The 22,132-nt window shown below is 40.0% G+C and overlaps 2 protein-coding genes across 4 annotated transcripts in view; one reads left to right on the top strand and one right to left on the bottom strand.

Moving 5' to 3' along the window:
- Nucleotides 1-3,320: 3,320 nt before the first annotated feature.
- Nucleotides 3,321-10,764, bottom strand: PEX11A (peroxisomal biogenesis factor 11 alpha). Of its 3 annotated transcripts, none has more exons than XM_030878635.2 (3): nt 10,575-10,764; nt 8,003-8,118; nt 3,321-5,418 (listed from the first exon to the last, which is right to left on the bottom strand). In XM_030878635.2, exons 1-3 carry the CDS (start codon nt 10,628-10,630, stop codon nt 4,847-4,849), a joined length of 744 nt encoding a protein of 247 aa, XP_030734495.1. In that variant the 5' UTR covers nt 10,631-10,764; the 3' UTR covers nt 3,321-4,846. The 3 variants fall into 3 exon arrangements, with proteins under 3 accessions (XP_030734495.1, XP_060149505.1, XP_060149506.1); XM_060293522.1 differs by lacking the exon at nt 10,575-10,764 and adding an exon at nt 10,068-10,430; XM_060293523.1 differs by lacking the exon at nt 8,003-8,118 and having other exon boundaries at nt 10,575-10,691.
- A 2,165-nt stretch (nt 10,765-12,929) lies between these two features.
- WDR93 (WD repeat domain 93) overlaps nt 12,930-22,132 on the top strand; it is a 46,719-nt gene continuing 37,516 nt past the window's right edge. The window contains exons 1-5 of the mRNA XM_060293520.1: nt 12,930-12,976; nt 17,788-17,849; nt 18,727-19,098; nt 19,721-19,913; nt 21,763-21,827. Coding sequence (XP_060149503.1) covers nt 18,772-19,098; nt 19,721-19,913; nt 21,763-21,827 — 585 coding nt within the window. The 5' untranslated portion in view covers nt 12,930-12,976; nt 17,788-17,849; nt 18,727-18,771. The remainder of the gene's footprint in view (nt 12,977-17,787; nt 17,850-18,726; nt 19,099-19,720; nt 19,914-21,762; nt 21,828-22,132) is intronic.

The raw sequence follows: 22,132 nt of genomic DNA, 5'->3' as shown, positions 1-22,132 counted from the left end.
CTAAAGTTTTATAATCTTTGGCTCCTTTTCCATTAGAGGGTCCTACGGAACCCTTTTCAACCCATTTGCCTCATCCTTATTTTTTACTATCAAGAGTGAATTTTGAACAGTAAGATTTAAATCCACACAGGAACACAGTTTACCTGAATGTATTAGTCTTTGATTATGAAGATGAATTGCTCCCAGTGAAGAAGAGAACCAGAGCTGTGGTTTACTCCTTGACAGTCTAGGCTTTGAGGGAACAATTTCAATCTCTGCAAAATCCTGGATTTCAAGAAAGTTTATTGAACTCTACCTGGTCTAAGATGCCACCAGAATATGCAGTGGGAAAGCCAACTGGATTTTGTCAAGTTTGGAAAAGTGACAATGTTGACCAAGGTTCTGTTACTGATCAACAGCATCCAGACAACCACCGATCACCTCTCATCCCTTCCTTAGCGATGAATCAGGCAGGAGCCCAGGTGCTAATTCTTGGCTTCAAAGATGATGGAGGCTGTGGTTTTCAGACATCGTTTTCAGATTGTCTAATAAGGGCTTTTTAATTAAAATGGGTAATAGGACAAAACTTTTTTCCTTATTTTTTGTAGAATCATATTTAGTGTTGACTCTCTGCTAAGTTGTATACTGTGGGCAATAGGAGAAAGAGGCAGGGAATGGAGAGACTGATACAAAGGATCTATTTGGGTTTTTTTGTTTTTGTCTTTATTTTTGGCTGCATTGGGCCTTCGCTGCTGCGCATGGGCTTTCTCTAGTTGTGTTGAGCGGGGGCTCCTCTTTGTTGCAGTCCGTGTTCTTCTCATTGCGATGGCTTCTCTTGTTGCGGAGCTCAGGCTCTAGGTGGGCGGGCTTCAGTAGTTGTGGCACGCAGGCTCAGTAGTTGTGGCTCGGGGGCTCTAGAGTGCAGGCTCAGAGTTGTGGCGCACGGGCTTAGTTGCTCCACGGCATGTGGGATCTTCCTGGACCAGGGCTCAAATCTGTGTCCCCTGCATAGGCAGGCAGATTCTTAACCACTGCACCACCAGGGAAGTCCCCAAAGGATCTATTTGTGGTAGATCCTTTGTATCAATCCTGTATCTAGGATACTGATAAAGCAGGAGAGGGAGGAAAGAGTCAAGCAGTCTCCAAAAGGAGTAATAAATATGTGATACATTTAATACTTATTGATCCAACCTGGGCTTTTAAAATATAAGACAATAATGGAGAGGAAGAGAAGTATCTAAAAAAAGTGGCCTCAGCCCTCACCTCACTTCAAGGTTCAGGACAAATTATCTATGAGGCTGTGTCGAGAGAGTACCCTGGGCCAAAGGGTAATGTTAAGATTTTGAAGCCGTGGCTTTGGGCCAGAGGACATACAGGGCTCTGTGCCTGAAAGCTCTGTTGACAAAGGTCGTTCTTTGGCCGCTTCAGCTGGGCGTCCAGAATGTGGGTGAGAGGTGAGAAGTAGTGAAAGGGTCTAAGGGAGTCCCTCAGGAAGAGTCCACTTTCCAGCAGCAGCTTGAAGGACATGGTTACCTTGTTTTCTTCCCCATCCCTACATGGCCCTCCCAACCCTGTCCAACTACCACATGAGCACAGGGACCTTGGTCATCTTGTGCACAAATGGATCCCAAACAAATCTAAGAACGGCACTCAAACATTCGTTGCTGAATAAACAAATTCTCAGGCAACAATGTTCAGTTGTCAATGTGCTGGCCCATACATCTATTAGAAATGTCTCTGGATAAATATGATATCACTTACATGTGGAGTCTAAAAAATAATACTAACAAATCTATATATAAAACAGAAACAGACTCACAAACACAGAAAACAAACTTATGATTACCAAAGGGGAAGGGGCATGGGATTAACAGATACAAATTACTATACATAAAATAGATAAACAAAGATTTACTGTATAGCACAGGGAACTATATTCAATATCTTTTGTAATAACCACAAAAATATTAGGTTTGTAATAACCTAAAATGGAAAATAATCTAAAAAAATACATATATATCACTGAATCACTTTGCTGTACACCTGAAACTAACACAGTATTGTAAATCAACTATACTTCAATTTAAAAAAAACAAAACAAAAAATACACTTAGTAAGAATACCTACCATTTGGGGTGGGGATGTGCAGGGAGGAGAGAAATAGGTGAGGGAGATTAAGAGGTACAAACTTCTTACAGTTACAAAATAATTGTGTCACAGGTATGAAATGTACAGCATGGGGAATATAATAAATATATCTTTGTCTGTTGACAGCTGGTACCTAGATTTATCATGGTGATCATTTTGAAATGTACAGAAATATTGAATTACTATGTCGTGCACCAGGAACTAACATTGTGCTGTAGGTCACCTTTACTTCAAAAACGAACTCATAGAAAAAGAGATCAAATTTGTGGTTACGAGGTAGGGGGTGGGGAGAGGGAAAATTAGATGAAGGCAGTCAAAAAGTACAAACTTCCAGTTATAAGACAAATAAGTACTAGGGATGTAATGTATAAATATAATTAATTTATATGATTTTATTAATTTATATGATAAATATAATTAACACTGCTTTATGTTATTTATGAAAGTTGTTAAGAGAGTAAACCCTAAGCGTTCTCATTGCAAGGAAAAAAAAATTTTTTTTCTCTTTCTTTGATTTTGTATCTATATGAGATAATCGATGTTCACTAAACTTACTGTGGTAATCATTTCATGATGTATGTTAAGTCAAATCATTTGCTGTACAACTTGAACTTACACAGTACTGTGTCAATTGTATCTCAGTAAAACTGGAAGAAAAATAGAGAAATGTCCTTGGTTTTTAGAATCCCTCATGAATGAATGTGGAGGCCTGGAGGTGGGGATGGTTAGTTATAAAGGACAAAGATGCACAGGGAAGGAGGTAGCAGGGCACCATTAAGGTTTTCACAAATTCTAGAAGAGGTGGCATTTCCCAAGCTCTCCTCCACCCACCGTAACTTGCAGAGGACAAAACTATCAAGATGGACACCACTGTAAAATGCCATCACAGATTCAAGGCCAACTTCTCCAGGCAGAATCAAAAGCACCACTGACAGGGATGATATAGAGGACCCTCTCCTGGCTAGCAGTCTGGATGAGATTGTCTTAGAGGTCTCTTTCAACCTGGACGTTCTACATTTAAATCTTCCTTCAACCTTTTCCTGAGCTTGGATCTTCCAGCCAAGAGCTTATTTTACCAGAACTCACTCTACCAACTGTGTAGACTCTGATTATCTTTGGATCACCTTATTTTTAACTCTTCTCCATTCCCAGAACACATTCACAGATACATGAATAAATTTTGTCTATAAGTTTATTAGACATAATTTGTTACAGTAGAAGATCTGGACAAAGTAAAAATAGTTAAATTTTTTATTTGCCCTGATCTAGCAGCTTTTCTCTTAAAATTCCCGAAATGTTCTTTCTCAAATCCCATATCTTGATTGGTCACTTTAAAAATAGAGAGCCAAGGACCTGAGTCTACTTTTTAAGAATCTCAATCACATTTATGGGAAATTTACTTAGTGCACATTTCTTTTCTCCTTTCCATCCAGTCCTGTCAGATGGCTTTACTGGCAGGACTGACACTGACCTCTTACCTGATGGTACCCTATTTCTCTACCTCACTTGCCTCAAATTAAGAGGATCTGTAATCACAAATAAGAACCCAACATCCAAGATGAGAAGTAGGAACACGAGCAAGTGGCATCAACTCATCGTTCTACTGTCCTCTTCTCTTGCCCCTTACTGCTCTTCTCCACCTCCCCCAACCACCCTACAAATACGAACTCTGATTTATTGTCGAATATAGTAGAATTTCATCGTATTCGTGAAATTTCTTAACTGCACAAATTTTGATGAAAATTAACGCGTAAGTGCCCAAAATGTTATATGGTTTTAAATAAAACCATCCTGCTGGTGTTTCTAGATATAGTTTTAATTTTTGTAGAACAGAATATAAACCACTGACCAACAAAGGTTCTAAAAAAGGCTTTTCGCACAGGATTCTGGAGAGTCTTGCACTTCCACTCAATCAGGAAGGCAGTGAAATATGGAAAGAGCACTGGATTGGGAGTCAGAGAAATGAGGTTATGTCCTCAGTTTTAACCTCAAGTCTCCTCATCTGTCACAGGGAAACCTGCAGGCACCAACTGTAACTTTCCACATTATTTCTACCTCAAGTCCTTTCTATCTGCTTCTGATTTTTTGTTTCCTTACTGCGCTACTTAAAGACACAATTTATACCATGAAGGTGCCTGATGCACTTCTGATTTTACTACTAGACAGAGGAAAGACAGGAGCGCAGTGATGTAAAAGCCAAGTTAAGAGGCTATAAACCCAGCTCTCCTCCATCCTGGCACTGGCAGCTATGGAGGAAGTGGGATAACTGATCAGAGAATAAGGGGCCTCCACTAAATCTGAGAGAGGGTGTGTATCAGACCTACTGTAGTTGGGCAAAAGTAGTGAGGCACATGGCCCAAAAGTTAGTTATATTAGTGTCCACTCGTTAGTTTGGATCCTTTTCAATTTTTCTCTTAATTTTTATCCATTCAGCAACCACTAAGTTCCTAACATGCACATAAAAGATGCTCGATAAACATTAGATGAAGGAAAAATACTCAGAAATTCAGAAGTCACTCCAGCGCTCTAGAAAACACATAAACCTTCATGTTCTTCCCTCCACCATTCTTGGCCCCACCTCTGTTCACATCACAGGTCACTCAGTGCTCATGTGACTAAGTCTGTAAGCACAGTGTGACATGGCTGTATCTAATGCAAATGTCCATTTCACTAACAGGTTGTCTTCAAAGCAGGTACTAGTCTTCAGTCTGAAACAACCTCAGCGGGTCTTCAGTTTCATCTGAGGATACGCCACAGTGATGATGCCTGCTATAGAGGACACGAGACCTCCAAGGCCTATGATGCCAGGATTGGACTTATAGATCCCCAGCTGGTCCAAAGGGTTCAGGATATCACAGAAGTTCTTCACTGTGTCCAGGAGCAAGGGAGGATGCTTCTTCAGAGATTGGAATAAGAGAAGAAGAAAGGACTGGAGCCATTCTGTTTCCTCATCAGCCACGCTATACACAAGAGGATCCTGGGATGGTGATTTCTCCTTCTTTGATCTGTCGTGTGCAACCTGTTCCATCTGCAGGGAGATTTCATACAGATCCCTGACCAGGCTCAGCAGAAGAGAATAGTAGTAATGGCGTGCAGCCCACATTCGCCATTTCTCTTTGTTAATGCCAGAGGCGAGCCCTACACTCCTCACAAAAAGGATGGTGTCACAGATGAAATAAATCACACGGTTCAGGCTGGCTAATATTAGGCAGATGCGGGGCACTAGGTCAGTGGCATGACTGCTCTGCTGAATCATCTGTACAGCATGTACCACATTGCCTAGTCTGAACCCTGCAAGAAGAACCCACAAGAGTTAACAGTTATTTAATCAGTATGTAATAGGATTTTACAGGCAGAATCCCTGCATCAGGGTGAGGGGTCAGCACTGTCTTTCTTTTTTTTACATCTTTATTGGAGTATACTTGCTTTACAATGGTGTGTTAGTTTCTGCTTTACAACAAAGTGAATCAGTTATACATATACATATGTTCCCATATCTCTTCCCTCTTGCGTCTCCCTCCCTCCCACCCTCCTTATCCCACCCCTCCAGGCGGTCACAAAGCACGAGCTGATCTCCCTGTGCTATGCGGCTGCTTCCCACTAGCTATCTACCTTACGTCTGGTAGTGTATATATGTCCATGCCTCTCTCTCGCTTTGTCCCAGCTTACCCTTCCCCCTTCCCATATCCTCAAGTCCATTCTCTAGTAGGTCTGTGTCTTTATTCCTGTCTTACCCCTAGGTTCTTCACGACATTTTTTTTTCTTAAATTCCATATATATGTGTTAGCATACGGTATTTGTCTTTCTCTTTCTGACTTACTTCACTCTGTATGACAGACTCTAGGTCTATCCACCTCATTACAAATAGCTCAATTTCGTTTCTTTTTATGGCTGAGTAATATTCCATTGTATATATGTGCCACATCTTCTTTATCCATTCATCCGATGATGGACACTTAGGTTGTTTCCATCTCCGGGCTATTGTAAGTAGAGCTGCAATGAACATTTTGGTACATGACTTTTTGAATTATGGTTTTCTCAGGGTATATACCCAGTAGTGGGATTGCTGGGTCATATGGTAATTCTATTTGTAGTTTTTTAAGGAACCTCCATACTGTTCTCCATAGTGGCTGTACCAATTCACATTCCCACCAGCAGCAGCACTGTTTTTTTTTAACAACTGACCGCCCTCTGAGGCTCAGTCTTTGCTCAGGAAAGGAGGACTGTACAGTATGTTAAGGACACCTAAAATGATCCTGGAATGTAAAAAAGACAGTGACTCTTTAAACTTATTGCCTCCATTTCAATGACTACATTAACAATGACTTACTACACACTTTAGGCAAAGGTCAATCATAAGTGTGGATTGTTACATATGAATATCACCAGCTACACTTCTTTAGAAGGAAGGTAATGCAAATTACATGAACTCCAGATGCAACATTCTTTTGGAGAGTCTGATACCTTACACTGTACTTACTTTCCAGTTAAAGGATTGCTTTAAAAAAAAAAAACCACTATCATACTGCCATTTCTCTGGTCCAAAGCCCCTTTGGCTCCCTACTGTCAAAAAGACAAAGTAGAGATGGTAGGATTTAGTGGATAACACAACTAATAATACCGTCATATGTGACTCCTAATTCAATTAAATCAACCATTGCAAGGGCATGTCCTTTATCTGAGCATGTAACTCAATTAATCAGGGATGCATCAATCAATAAATATTTACTGAGCACCTTCTCAGAGTAAGTTATAGTCCTAAACATCATGGAGGATACAAAAGAACTATTTTCCCTAAGTGACTATATCTTAGACTCAGCAAACGCTCAGAAGTAGCTACCCTCAGGAAACTTATGATCTCAGAAAAATGTTTTGTATTATTTTATCAAAAATAACACAAAATATGTAATGAATAATCCTGGGTTCCAGTTCTGGCTGTTGCACTAACTTAGTGACCTTGGGTAAGTCTTTTCTAGACTTCAGAGACTAGTGATCTTTAAAGGACCTTTGAGCTCCAACATTCCAAAGAGCCTGAGAACTTCTAATCTTGGCTTTCCAAGCCATCCAGAAAAGCTCCTTCCCATCCCTCTGCTTGACAATCTAAGTCTTGTTTCCATCAAACTAGTTTTCTCATTGATCCTCAATACAATGGTTTGCCCAGAACAGTCCTGAGCCTCCACTAGAGGAAACCACCCTTCAGGAATGTTCTCCTAATCCTTCTCTCTCTTGCCACACCTCAAGTTCCATCTCCTCCAAACATCTTTCTTTTTCTCTACCCCAACCAACATATTTGGTACTAAATCTTAGATCATTATACCATGTGATCTTAGTTCTCCCATAAAGCTCAGGACTATATCTATATGAAGCAGGTACTCAAGTGAATTAAATGAGTACAAAGCACTGACCACTTTTTGGCATTAACATGAAACAATCCCACAAATGACTTAAGAAAATGTATCCATCCATTTCCTCTAGCAATCCCTCAAGAGAAGGGAAAAAGGCAGGGGGTCAAGGATATAGCTATTCTATTCTTCGAGGGTTCCCAGGAGCCAGAAGCTCATGTCAAAGATTGCCAGAACGTTTTGTGATTCTAAGAACTAAAGGTGAACTAACACATTGCATGTCCCACTGGTTATGATTAAGCAGAAAGATATAATGTAGCACCAAATGTGAACATAGGAGGGTGTTTGTGAATGGTGTGCAGCAAAACATTCAATCCTTTTGGCCTGTCGTTCCATGAGGGCAGCCTTACTGGTGAACTTCATCAATAAAGTTGATTGACTAGAAAATCATGACCTAGGAAATATTTTGTGAATTACAAGGTCTGAGGATTCTAAACCAGGAGCCACTGTCCCTCAAGGGACAGGGTACTTACATTTACGGCCAGTGCTCACACTGGACTCCAGTTTCTTGAGCTTCATAACAACCTCCTCTTTGTCAGCTTTAGGCTCTAACAAATATCTAAGCAACATGCATGTGTACTGAGTGGCTCTGAAATGGAAACAAAATGAGGAGAACGATTTACAAACCAAATAAAATTTGACTTATGAAGTAGGGGAAGGAGAAACATGTCCTGCTAAAAGCAAAGTTTCCAAGACAATTTCTCATGTAGCAGCTCTTACAAGAGCAAAATTCTGCAAGAGTCACTCCACAGGGCTAAAGGGTAGAACATGTCATGGAAATGCAACACAAGGGTAATGAAAGAAAACTCTGCAATAATACAGTGAACAGCTCCTCAGAAGGCCTCTTGCTGGCACAGAGAAATGGATATAGTCAAAGCAGTAAAACTGCACAAAAATGTTAAGTCTGCAAAGATCCATATTCTTTATTTCTTCCAGTGTAAATTTCTAAAAGATTTTCAGATTTCTAAAAGGATATTTTTTACCAACTACTTATGTGACAGGTCACACACTCAAACCAGAGCCAAATGAAAAGTCCACCATTTGCATATTGCTTAACTTTTTATAAAAGGACCAAATACACACCAATACATAAATAAGTACAGATTTGTCTTTCGAAACTAATTAGTATTTTATATAAAATACAGACTCCTGTTTAATAATACTAAATATTCAATAAAGTGATTATTGTCATGAGTACAAATAGCAATGCCTTACCAACAGAAACATAACAAAAATTTTTATATCACATAAACATCTAAATGCATTTGGCAGTCTAGTAAATAAAGTAGGTAGATGCCTGTCTCCTGCTGTCCTGTAACCGCATTTGAATCCCTTTATGCTATAAATATTATTCTCAATAAAAATATAGCACATTTTCCAAAATGGTGAACTTGTTATTGTGAATGAAGTAAAAAGAAACAATCTCTCCTTCTCTTTTAAGCATGCTTCCTGGATAGAGGGCTCAAGCTGGTCAGGTCAATGAATCCCCCTTTTTCAGATCTGGTCTAATAATAGGAATGCATCCAAACACAAGGCATTATTTTCTGAATGCCAGTGTGTTCAAAGAAGCTATAGATCACCAAGGGGATTAGGAAATGAATACTAGAGATCTCACATCTTGCTAAATAAGTATATCTTAAACAATTATTTATTTTTTATTATTTTTTTGCCACAGCATGTGGGATCCTAGTTCCCTGACCAGGGATCGAACCCGTGCCCTCTGCAGTGGAAGTGCAGAGTCCTAACTACTGGAACGCCAGGGAATTCCCCTAAACAATTATTTATTAACCAACCTCACTGATAAAATTTGCAGGGTACATTCTAAGTACATTGGATTTGTAGGCTTCTATTTTAATGACGTTTGTACATAATGCAACCATTTTGAAAATCTATCAAATTAATTAGAAAGATAGTATGGCTTGGTAGTTAAAGAAGTGGGCCCCGAGTCAACTGTTTTTTGTTTGTTTGCTTTTGCAGTACGCTCTCACTGTTGTGGCCTCTCCCGCTGCGGAGCACAGACTCCAGACGCACAGGCTCAGCGGCCATGGCTCACGGGCCCAGCCGCTCCACAGCATGTGGGATCTTCCCGGACTGGGGCACGAACCCGTGTCCCCTGCATCGCCAGTCGGACTCTCAACCACTGCGCCACCAGGGAGGCTCAACTGTGTAGTTCTAAATCGCTCAGTTCAGTCACTTAGTCCCTATTAACCTTCTACTTCAGTTTCCCCGTTTCACATAAATGGGGATGATTCAGAGAATTTAACCTAATAGGGTTGTGTTGAGGGTTAAATGGGTTAATAGTTGTAACACACTGAGAACAACGTCTGGCATTAAGTCCTTTTCCAAAAGTCTCATAATTATTGGGGCTACTACTGATCTGTGTGTATTAGCACTTGTACACCCAGAAGAAGGAAAAGCTGTTAAATAAAACTGTAACTGTGACTAATTTCTTATTATTGAGCAAGACTCAACCAAATTCCTAAAAGAAACATCATGAATTAGTATTAAAGCCGCAATCTCTTTAATATTTTCGTGTACCTTAGAGGTGCAGTAGTTCTTTCTGAGGCTCTCCACACTATTTTACAGTTCACAAAACTATTTCACATGCGCTATCTCAATGAGATATACGGGACAAGAACGGAAGATAAATACAAGTGTTGGCTTCACTGGTCATAAATGTCAACCCAGAGTTTCTCTTAAATAATTCCTCGGAAGAATGTTGGGCGGAGAAAACCCAGTCTTTCTCAGGTTAGGAGAGGAGGGTTCGTCGGCTGGTTTAACTGCTGGTTTAACTGCCAGCGCCCCCGAAGCGGCTGCGGGACTTTAGGGCACGAGGCTCGGGACCGGACGCGGTGCGTTCGGCCCAGCCCCACTGAATTTAGGGTGAGGAGGGGCTCCGGACCACACTCCCTCCGGGAGCCGGCAGCGTCCTTCCTGCTTTCGTCCACTGGGCTGCTACTTCCTTCTCCGGATGCCGGAGAACAGGGAACCTTGTACCGGGTTGAGGGACGGGGAAGGGCTAGAGGCCGCGGGCACCGGACTCACCTGAAGAGTCGGTCCCGGCCCTGGGTCTGGTTGGTGAAGCGGATGAAGGCGTCCATGGCACCCAGCCCAAGGACAAGAGTGGCACCGGGTTCTTTTGCGAGTCCTCAAGGGCTGCTGACGAGTCCCCACGGAACTGTCAGTCTCTGCCACCCAGAGGACCCAAGTCTCCCCACCCCCGTGGGGGCGGGTGCACTTTCCGAAGAGCAACTTCTCGGGCTTCCGGTTTGGGGCCGGAAGTTGTGGTTACTAAGGCAACGTCAAGCTGCCGGCCCAGGTGAGCGAAACTTCGGCTTTTGCCCTCGGGTGCAGCGGCTCCTCACTTGTCCCAGGACTCTCCTCTATCTCTAGAATCTCCTAGAGGGCGATCTGAGGGAGCCCGTCTCCTCAGCGTCGGCTTCCCCGGGACGCCCCGCGCCTCCCCTCGGATCTCGGGTACCCAGGGACCCCCAGCGGAATCCCGAATGGAGATTCCTCTGAACTTTTGCTTGGGAACTGAGAAGCCTAATCGTTTCCCAGCTCTGTGCCTCCGTTTCCATTAGCAGCACCAGCTCCAGATCTGGGGAAGGAAATGGTTAGAGCAGAAATAAGCCAATTCATGGAGTGTATTTTAGCAGGAGAGCTGGGTAAAGTGAGAGAATTTTCTGTTAGGATTATTAACACTGAAAGAAGATTGCTACTTGAGGAAATTCTAAAAGGGTTAACGCGAACAAAGTTGGGGCAAAAAGAGATTAAAATGCAATTGCACCACTGAACGTTCCTTCTGTGAGGGCTGAAGACATGAAGCCCCACTCATTCCATAGCAGTAATTTTATAAAATGTACAACCTATAGTCACAAAGTAAGGTCATCTATTTTTGTAATCTTTATTCCCGTGGTCAGGCCTGCACCTAACATTTGCAGGCCCTGGGTAACAGTACAAATAGAGACCCACAAACCATGTTTAAATGTTTAAATCAAGGTAACAAATTGTTGAATAAGCTACGTTCTTTTCTCCTTCCTGGACAAATGTACCGTCATAATGATCAAGAAGTCCAGTTTAACATTCAGGATTCTTGGACTCCTTGGAATACCTGGAAACATGGCTAGAATATGGTACTGCGGGGAGAGCTGATCTCCAGTCCTTTCCCAGCCCTTTCCACCCCACTTCTGGCTCCCACTTACATCACTGAGAGGGGCCTTGCATACATAGTGTGGATACTCCAAGCCACATGCAAGTTCTGCCCATTATCCTGCAAAGCGCCATGCCTTGTCCACCTTTCAGGTCTAGGGGTGCCCATATTAGCACCCATTTCTCTGCCCTCCAGAGAAAGCTGGGAAAGAGGCTCATGCAGAACCTGGCATCGTTTGGGCAGTAAATTCCAGGAGTACAGGTACCCTGAACATGGTCTAGACTCCAGAAGAGGGGCAGTTTAGGCTTTGGGTGGGGATAGCCTCTTTACCCCACGAATTACTCATCCTTTGCAGAAGGGAGTGCCTGGAAGAGAACCAGAAGTATTCTCTTAATTCATGTCCCAGAGCAGGGCAATACTGCAAGCAATAAGAATTTCAATGCTAGCACTGTACCAACCACAGTGCTAAGCTCTAGGCCTAGGGCAATAGATTAATGAGGGACACAGAAAAATGGGAAAGTACAACACAGTGATGCGTTAGATGATAGAGATGAGCACAGGGTGCTCCTAAACACAGATTTATATAGTTTGTTTTCTATACCTACAATTCTGCCTTTTCCACTGTATCATAAATTGAATCATTTAGTATGTAGCATTTTCTGATTTCTTTCACTTAGCATTAATGCATTTGAGTTTCATCTATGTTGTGTATGTCAGTAGTTTGTACATTTTTATTGCTGAGTGGTATTCCATTGGATGGATGTACCATACTTTGTTATCTCTTTATCCACTGAAATACATTTGTGTTGTTTCCAGTTTGAGACAATTATAAAGCTGCTATAAATATTTAAGCACAGATTTTCATATGAAACATGTTTTAATTTTTCTTGCATAAATATGTAGGAATGGGATTGCTGAATCATGTTAAGTGTATATTCAGCTTTGTAAGAAACTGCCAAGCTGTCTTCCAAAGTGACTCTACTATTTCGTGTTCCCGCTGAATATGGGATGTGAATATATAGGAGTTTATCTATTCACCTATGATAAACATTTGGGTTGTTTCCAGTTTGGAGCTCCTACAAGTAGAGCTGTAATGAATGTTCATTTACAAGTCTATGTATGGACATATGATTTCAGTTCCCTTATATCACACCTAGGAGTAGAATGACTGGCTATTGTGGTAGGTGTAAACAACTTTCTAAGAAATTGCTAACTGTTTTCTACACTGTACTATTTTACTTTCCCAGCAGCAGGTGGAAGAGTTCCAGCTTCTCCTCATCCTCGACAACACTTGGTATGGTCTATCTTTCTAACTTCAGGCTTTCTAATACATGTGTAATTACAATTTGCATTTCTATGACGATTAACCATGTTGAACATCTTTTAATATGCCTGTTTGCCTTATGTGTATCTTCTTTGGTTAAGTGTCAATGCAAATCTTTTTTCCATTTTTAAAAATTGCATCATTTTCTTATTACTGAGTTTTAAGAGTTTTCAAAATATTCTGAACTCAAGCACTTTATCATATATATGACCTACAAATATTTTCTCCCAGTCTTTGGGCTACCTTTTATTCTCTTAAGTGTCTTTTGAAGAGCATAAGTTTATTTTTGAAAGGTTCAAATTATCAATTTGTTCTTATAGATTGTGCTTTAATGTCATATCTAAGGAATCTTTGTCTAACTGAAGATTGCAAAGGTTTTCTCCTGAGTTCTCTTCTAGAAGTTTTATAGTTTTAAGTTTTATATTTAGGCCTGTGATCTACTTTGAATTAATTTTTGTATATAGTGCAAGGTATGGATTGGAGTTCTTTTTTTCCCATATGGATATCTAACTGAGGCAGCATTATTTATTGAAAGGATTATCCCTTTTCCACTGAATTATCTTTGCACCTTTGTCAAAAATAAACTGTCCATATCTGTGTGGGTCTAATTCTGTATTCTCTATTCAGTTTCATTGATCTATTTGTCTTTTTTTTTTTGTACCTCTTCATTTACCTCACCTATTTCACTTATCCTCCCACCCCCATCCCTTCTGGCAACCACCTGTTTGTTCTCTGTATCTATGACTCTTTTTTTGTTTTTTTTTTGTTTTGTTTGTTCACTTGTCTCGTTTTTTAGATTCCACATATAAGTGAAATCACACAGTATTTGTCTTTCTCTGTCTGACTTACTTCACTTAGCATAGTACCCTCTAGGTCCATACCTGTTGTTGCAAATGGCAAGGTTTTATTCTTTTTTATGGCTGACTAATATTCATTGTGTATATCACAACTTCTTTATCCATTCATCTATCGGTGGGGACTTAGGTTGCTTCTGTATCTTGGCTATTGTGAATAATGCTGCAATGAACATAGGGTGCATATATCTTTTCAAAATAGTTTTTGTTTTGTTTTGTTTTCTTTGGGAAAATATCCAGAAGTGGAATTACTGGATCGTATGGTAGTTCTATTTTTAATTTTTTGAGGAACTTCCATACTATTTTCTGTAGTGACTTCACCAATTTACATTCCCGCCAACAGTGCATGAGGGTTCCCTTTTCTCCACATCCTCACCAACACTTGTTATTTGTTGTCTTTTTTGATGCCAATACCACACTGTCTTGATTACTCTGGCTTTATAAGTCTTGAAGTAGGTAGTGATGGTCCTCTAATTCTTTCTTTTTCTAAGTGATCTTGGCTATTCTAGGTACTTTGCATTTTCATATGAAGTATAACATCAGCTTCTTAATTTCTAAAAAAAAATGCCAACTGGGATTATCATAGGGATTGCTTTGATTTTATAAATCAACTTGGGGAGAACTGACATCCTAAAAAAGTTGAATCTTCCAACCCATGAGTAAGGTCTCTCTCTCTCCATTTATTTAGGTCTTCTCTTAGTGGTATTTTACAGCTTTCAGGGTACAGGCCTTGTACATCTTTTGTCAAATTTAACCTTAAGTATTTCATATTTTTATACTATTATAAATAGTATAATAGCATTTTTAATTTCAATTTTTTATTGCTTGTTGTCAGTGTGTAGAAATATAGGAGGTTTTTGTATATTGAACTTTTATCCTGCAACCTTGCTAACTTCATTTATTAGTTCTAGTAGATTTTTTTTAAAAGATTACATCAGGTTTTCTCTATAGATAATCATATTGTCTGATTATAAATAAAGACAGCTTTACATGGTTCTTTCCAGTATGGATAAAACCATCCCACACTACCCAAAAAAATTCCCTCATGCTGTCCTTTCTAAATAACATTAAATAACATCATCCCTCCACTTATAACTCCTGCCAACCACTGATCTGTTCTCCATTACTCATTTTGATTTTCAAGAATGCCTTATAAATGGAATCACTGCACATAAATTTTTAGACTGGTTTCTTTTATTCAGCAAAATGCCTTTGAGATTCATCCATGTTTTTGTATGTATCAGTAGTTCTCCCCTTTTTATTACTGAGTAGTATTCCATTATGTGGATATAACACAGTTGGTTTGTCTATTCACCTGGTGAAGGACATTTGGATTGTTTCCCATTTGGGGTAATTATAAATAGAACTGCTATAAACACTTTGTGTACAGGCTTTTTTGTGCCCACAAGTTTTCATACTCTTAGAGTAGATACTCAGGGGTGGTATTCCTGGCTCATATGATTAATATATGTTCAACTTTATAAGACACTGCCAAACCCTTTTCCAGAGTGATGGTATCACTTGGCATTCCTAACAGCCATCCATGTATGAGAGTCCAATTGCTCTGCATCTTCACAAGTATTTCATACTGTCAATATTTTTTTAAAAATTTGAGCCATTGTAATAGGTATGTAGTAGTGATTGATAAGTTATTAAGAAATATTTCCTAATATTTTGAGGTTTTGTATACCTCTAAATATCTGTTATTGATTTCTAAAATAATTTCTGTATGATCAGAGAACATAATTTGTATGACTTATAAATTTATTAAGACTTGTTTATGGCCCAGAATATGATTTTTCTTGATAAATGTTTCAAGTGTACTTAAAAAATAATTTGTATCCTGCTGTTGTTGGGTACCAGGGAAGCCCACATTATTATTTTTGTTTAAACATTTTAGATATCTTTTAAAGGAATTTAAATAGTAAGAGAAAGTCTTTTATATTTACCTACATAGCTATCATCCAGTGCTTTTCATTCCTTTGTGTAGATTCACATTTCTCTCTGATGCCATTTTTCTTCTGCCTGAAGGCCTTCCTTTAACATTATTTCTTATAATGCTGGTCTGCTGCTGATGAATTCTTTCAGTTTTTGTATGTCTAAATATTCTTTATTTCACCTTTATTTATTTATTTATTTGTGTTTGTTTGTTTGTTTGGCCTCGCAGCTTGCAGGATCTTAGTTTCCCAACCAGGGATTGAACCCAGGCCCTTGGCAGTGAAAGAACAGAGTCCTAACCACTGAACCACCAGGGAATTCCTTCACCTTCATTTATTGAAAGATATGCTTTTTGGCCTGGAATTCTTAATTGACAAATTTTTTGCTGTCAGTACATTTAAGATGTTGCTTCACTGTCTTCTCACTTCTGCTGTTTCCTTCAGGAAATCTCTTGTCCTTTACTTTGTTCCTCTATGCATGCCTTTCTATCTCTGGCTGCATTTCAGATTTTGTCTTTATCACTAGTTTTGAGCAGTTTGATCATGATGTGCCTTGGTATAAATTTCTTCATTTTTAATTTGCTAGGGTTTTTCTTCTTAGTTTTCATCAAAATTTGAAAATTTTTGTTCATTATTTCTACAGCTTTTTTTGGTCTCTTCCCTCCTTTGGGGATTTCAATCACACTTATACTAGGCTACTTCAAGTTATCCTACACCTCACTGTCTTCATTTTTATTCAAAAAATTTTTCTCTTTCTTTCATTTTGTTTCTATTGCTATGTTTTCAAATTCACTGTTCTTTATTTTTGCCCATCTAATCTGTTTTGCTCTGAAATCTTGTTATTAATCTAATCCAGTGTATATTTTCATTGCAGACATTATATCAATAGTCTTCATCCTTAAAAGTTCAGTTTGGGGTTTTTTTTTTAAACATCTTCCACATCTCTACGTAACATGTTCAGCATTTCCTCTTGATTTTTGAACATGTGGAATATACTAATCTAGATATATACTAGAATTATATATCTGCTATTTCTAATGTTCTATGTTGATTATGAGTCGGCTTCAATTGATTGAGTTTTTATTATGGCTTGTGTCTTCTTGCCTTTCTGCATTTGAGGTAATTTTTTTAATTGGATGTTAGACATTGTGAATTTTACTTCATTGGATGCTGCATATTTTTGTAACCGAGCAAGGGCTTATGTGCCTGCAGCGCAGAAAGTCAAACTCTGACAGCGGGTGTTTGCAGCAAAGTAAGGGTTTATTGCAGGGCACCAAGCAAGGGAGTGGTCTTTGAGATAGGGATATTTTAAAGGGGAAGAACAAGGAAACTGGGTTTAATCATCATCTTGTGACATTTCTTAATCAGGGTTTCGGGAGTCAGGATGACTCTGGTTTATGATTCTCTGGCCAGGTGGTCCATGGCTCGGGGGTCTGTGAGTTCATCTTGCCCTAGAGAAACAAGCTGAGTTTATATGTTAATGATGATACCTATAACAGCAATTTTAGTACATTTACGATGTTGTCAACAACTGCAATCTTAGTCATCTGTTCTGGTTTATTAGTGTCCAATTAGCACAAGATTGAGGTCAGACAGGACAAGAAAGGGATTGAGGTCAGAGGAGACAAGCAAGGGAATAAAGTTTTGGATAGATTAATCACAAACTCAGTAAGGGAACTTGGTTTTAGGGGGGCTTAGTTTCATATTTGTATTCCTATAAATATTCTTGAGTTTGTTCTGGTATGTAGTTAAGTTACGTAGTAAGTTTGATCTTCTGACTTCTAAGATTTGGTGGGCAATACTAGAGCAGCGTTTATTCTAGGGTTAATTTTTCCCACTACTTGGCTATGCTCTTCAGAGTACTCTAACCCAATATTTATGAATTATGAGGTTTTCCGTTCTCACTGATGGAAACAGGCATTATTCCTGGCCCTGTGTGAGCTCAGCTTACTGTTCCCACTGATGATTTCAGGTGATTCTTTCTTTTCAGACTCAGACCCAGATAGTCTCTCCTCACTTTGCACTGGAAACATCACAAATGTACTCTAGCAGGTGAGAAAAGATGATGGGAGCAGGGCCTTTATAAGACTTCCATGGCCCCAGGGTACTCTGACAGTGTAAGACCCTATGCCACTACCTACTAAGCATCTTAAAATGTACCCCATATTCCACATTAAATGCCTCTTTTAAACTGTAACATTTGAAAATCTTTTTATAATTTGTACAGTTTTGAGTTTTATAAAGTATACGTTGCTTGTTCTTTTCTTATAGACTTAAACATTATGCACACACAGAGTGGAGTTGATAAGTTGTAAATATTTTTGTAAATATTTAATTATTTTGATTTTGTGGGGGGGTTTTTTTAGTCAGTATTTTTTCAAGTCTCAAACATTTCTGCAGGCCCTTGAAAAATCTCATAGGCTCTGGGCACTGTGCCTACAGAGCTCCTGGATGGGAGCAGGGGGAGTAGAGAGGAAGGAACAAATTGGACAGCAAGGATTGGATAGTGCTTGAGCTGCATATGATTGGAGGGGAGGGAAAAGGAACTGGAGAAGTTGTTGCTCCCTACCCAGCTAGCTTCAGCACAACCATCTGCAGAGATGGAAGAGCCATGAGAAGGCACAAGTTGTAGGAGAAAGGGTGTATTCTATTTGGGACAGAAAGACAGCCACTCTCTTATCAGGAGGTGAAGAAAGGCAACAGGGTGCCAAATTCCTTTCCTTTCGTCATAGGGCACATCATCTTGAGCTGGTCTGGAAGATGTGAATAGTCAATACCTGTCTCTGCTAACACCCTTATTAATATGAAGACCATATCTTAGAAATGTGGCAATAACGCAGATGCCAATCTCTAGAATAAATAGTTCCCATAGGCTAATACGCTCAGGAGGATGATGAGCTGTCTTATGATAACTTCCCCTTTTTTGCAGAGTACCTTGGCTTACTTCCTAGATCAGTTTTTCAGAATTTCATAGATGTTTCCAGCACCACCTTCTGTGATGACATCTCCCAAAGGAAGTCGAGCCCAGAAGCTGAAGCTGCCCACTTTAACACGAAAGGGGACACTGGAGGTGCCGTCCCCTACAGAGAAGGACTGGTCTGAGGATGATGAAGAGGATTGGGTCTTCAAGGGTCCAGATCAAGAGCAGGATTCCCTACCTCAGCCTTATCGAATGATCAACAAGCTAGTGAACTTTCTGTTTGACCACTCGTGGGAAATTATTGAGGAGAGGGATGCATCAAGGAAAGCTGAGCTCAGCCGCATCCAGCCCACCATCTACCCTCCACTTCTAGAAAGCAAGGTATGGAGCAGCTGACAAGGCGGCCTTGTTTCTGAACTGAGTGTTAATAAATGATAACACCTGATCCAGGGAAGGAATTACTACCAGGAACCTTCATTCAATAGGACAGTGCATTTTTGAAAGATTATAGGCATGCTGGTGTTGATTAAAATAGATCTAGTAATTGCCTGGGGAAATGGGTGTTCTGGTTAATTGAAGATTATACAGATGTATCTTTTACATCCTATTGTTATGTAAAAATCTTTCAGAGTGTATTAATCACTCCCTTGCTTGACGGTTGAAAATCTGCCAGTGTGTCAGTTATAGTTCTTACCAGTGTTCTAGTTGAATAAAGTACAGGGAATGGGGCCACTGGTCCACTCACCACAGGGCCTGTGGTCACGCTTAGTGTTGTGAATGAGCATTTATTCTCAACTTCTTTGTTTTCTCGCCCCTTTCCCCTAAGAGTAGAATGCTATGACTTTCTTGATGTTTGGGCAAGATATTTAGATGGGCACTGTGTTTGGACATGATACTATAACTAGGAGGGACCTGCTTCCCTCTTTGAAAAGTTAGCTCATATTACTTGCAGATGGTGATAACTGAAAAATCATTCCTTTTTTCTATGTTTTTCTTTTCCCAGCTCAACAAAATGCCGAATTGTATGGCTATTTCCCAAGACTATGTGTTTATTGGAGGAACCAAAGGATTCTCCATCTATAATCTGTACAATGCTAAACGAATATATGTTTGGGAGAAACTTAAGGTTGATGTCACTTACATCTGGGCCACAGATTTGGGGAGTGAAATACTTATTGCTTCTGTGGATGAAATGGGTACCCGTTCTTCATCTTCCTTTTTAGCCTAATTTATAGGTACCTGTAGACTGTTGTTCAACTTAATCTCCTTTCCAGGCATGGGAGGGGCCAGACCTGGAGAGTTCTCCCTGGTCATGTAGTATTAACTAACATCTGCAGGACAGTATGGTGTGCCAGGCACTATTCTAACATTTCACACATGTTGGCCCATTTCACCGTCACAACAGCCTTAGTAGGTAAATACAGTTTATTATTCTTGTTTTTCAGAAGAGGCAACTGAGGCATGGAGGTTAAATAACCTACTAGAGGTAATGCAGAAAGTAAGTGGCACAGGCAGGATTTGAACCAGGCAGTGTGGGCCCAGAGTCCACATCCTTTCCAGCACTCAGCAATCCTGCTGCTCATTTAAGCCAGGCTTGCTTTTCTTCCTCAGCCTGAGGATGACCCAGACATGGGGACCATAGTATAGAGAACTATGGACAGTGTCCTGGAAGATACGTGTCTGCAGGAGAGTGACCTGACCCAACTGGCATTTTAGGAAGAGCACCCTGATAGGAGTTTGCAAAAGTCAAATGGAGAGGTAGAGAGACCAGGAAGAGCTAGTGCATTCATTTAGGAGAGAAATTATGAAGGCCTGAACCAAGGCAGGGGCTGTTAAAATGAAAAGAAAATTGTACTGTAGTTCTGTAAGATGTTAACATTAGGGGAAATGAGGTGAGGGATTATAAGGGAACTCTGTACTATTTTTGCAGTTTTTCTCTAAGTCTAAAATTAGTTCAAAATAAAAAGCTTAAAAAAAGGAAAATATAGTAGAAAAACTTGGTGAGTGATGGAATATATGTATGGGGTCAGGGAGTAGGGCGGTATGTGAGGGTAAGTGAAGAAAAATTACTCCTTTCCTCCTTAGATAATGAGGTGGATGATGATGTCATTACTTGATAAGCAATTTTAGGAGAATAAGATTTCAGGGGTCTGTGAGTTGAGAAATTCTATTTGAGCATGCACATCTTTGAGGCACCTGGAGTGGGAATGTTGATACTCAGGAGGAGTTTGGTGTAAAAATAGGACTGCATTTATCACACTGCATTATATTTAGTTAGTTTCCTGTCTGTGTGATTCTCAATGTGATGAATTTGAGGGCAGAGACTGCCTTGGTTGTCCCTAGCACATTTGTGGTCATGGAGCAGATATCCCATGAATGTTTATTGGGTTGAGTTAGACTGTCACCCACAGTGATCCAGATACCTCTGCAAGGTCATTATTATGGCTGTAGGGGCAGGTTATGAGTGTCTGGGAGGCACCTAAAGAAAGAGGCAAGAAGTCATGGTGGATGATGACCACAACTAGAGCCCTTAGGTTAAATGAGAATGAGAATGACAAAATTACTTATTGTATCAACAAAATTAACTGCATGAGGAGCTTGTTGGGCTGTGAGAAATGAGGCACATAGAAGAGTAAGATGTGATCCTTTCCCTCAGAGAATCTGTGAACTCACTCGAGGAATAAAAAACACTCACAGGAAGCAGTTGGATAACAATGTGAAACACTATGGGATGATGTGCTAAAACAGGTGAATAGAAATCACGAGTGGATTGGTGTGGCCGAAGTGCTTACAAGAGGATTCTAGAAGAAGAGGGTAGGGCCAGTGTAGACCGAGACGACCCAAGAGGGAGAATAACTTGAACATTTCAAGTGAGGGGTGGAAGAAGGCAAGGAGTCCAAGATGATCACGGGCAGTGGAGGGGCCAGGCAGGAAGCCTAATAATGCATGAGTTTATCATGATATCTCAGAAAGTCAAATATAAAATTTCAACTTTTCTTCAGTTCACCTGCCTGTCTTTCACTCTTACTTATTTTTCTGTTTCAGGTATCATTAGACTATTTTATTTTTATAAGGATGGTCTTTACCTCATTAAAGCCATCAATGAAGCGGTAAGCTCATGTTCTTTCATCTGTAGCTGGGCCAAAAGCCGTAGCAAATCAAGTTTACTTTTAACGTGGAGGCAATGACAGCCATCCTAGAGTAGAAAGAAATAGAGACCTCCCTGGCCAGAGAGCTTCCTCCAAAATATCCAATTAAAAGATCCCTCACCATCAGAGGGTACATACTGAATGCCTTGGATTCATTTTCCCGGTTGTCAAGAGAAGAAAATGACTAAGGAACTCTGGTCCAGATTGAGCACCAGACCAACATGTCTAATAACTGCTTACAAGTCCCTAAAATTTCCAGGCTGCTT

This window comes from Globicephala melas, chromosome 2, assembly GCF_963455315.2.
Source record: "Globicephala melas chromosome 2, mGloMel1.2, whole genome shotgun sequence".
Classification (NCBI taxonomy): domain Eukaryota; kingdom Metazoa; phylum Chordata; class Mammalia; order Artiodactyla; family Delphinidae; genus Globicephala; species Globicephala melas.
Note: the sequence above shows the minus strand (reverse complement) of the source record. Positions and strands in the feature narration are given on the sequence as shown.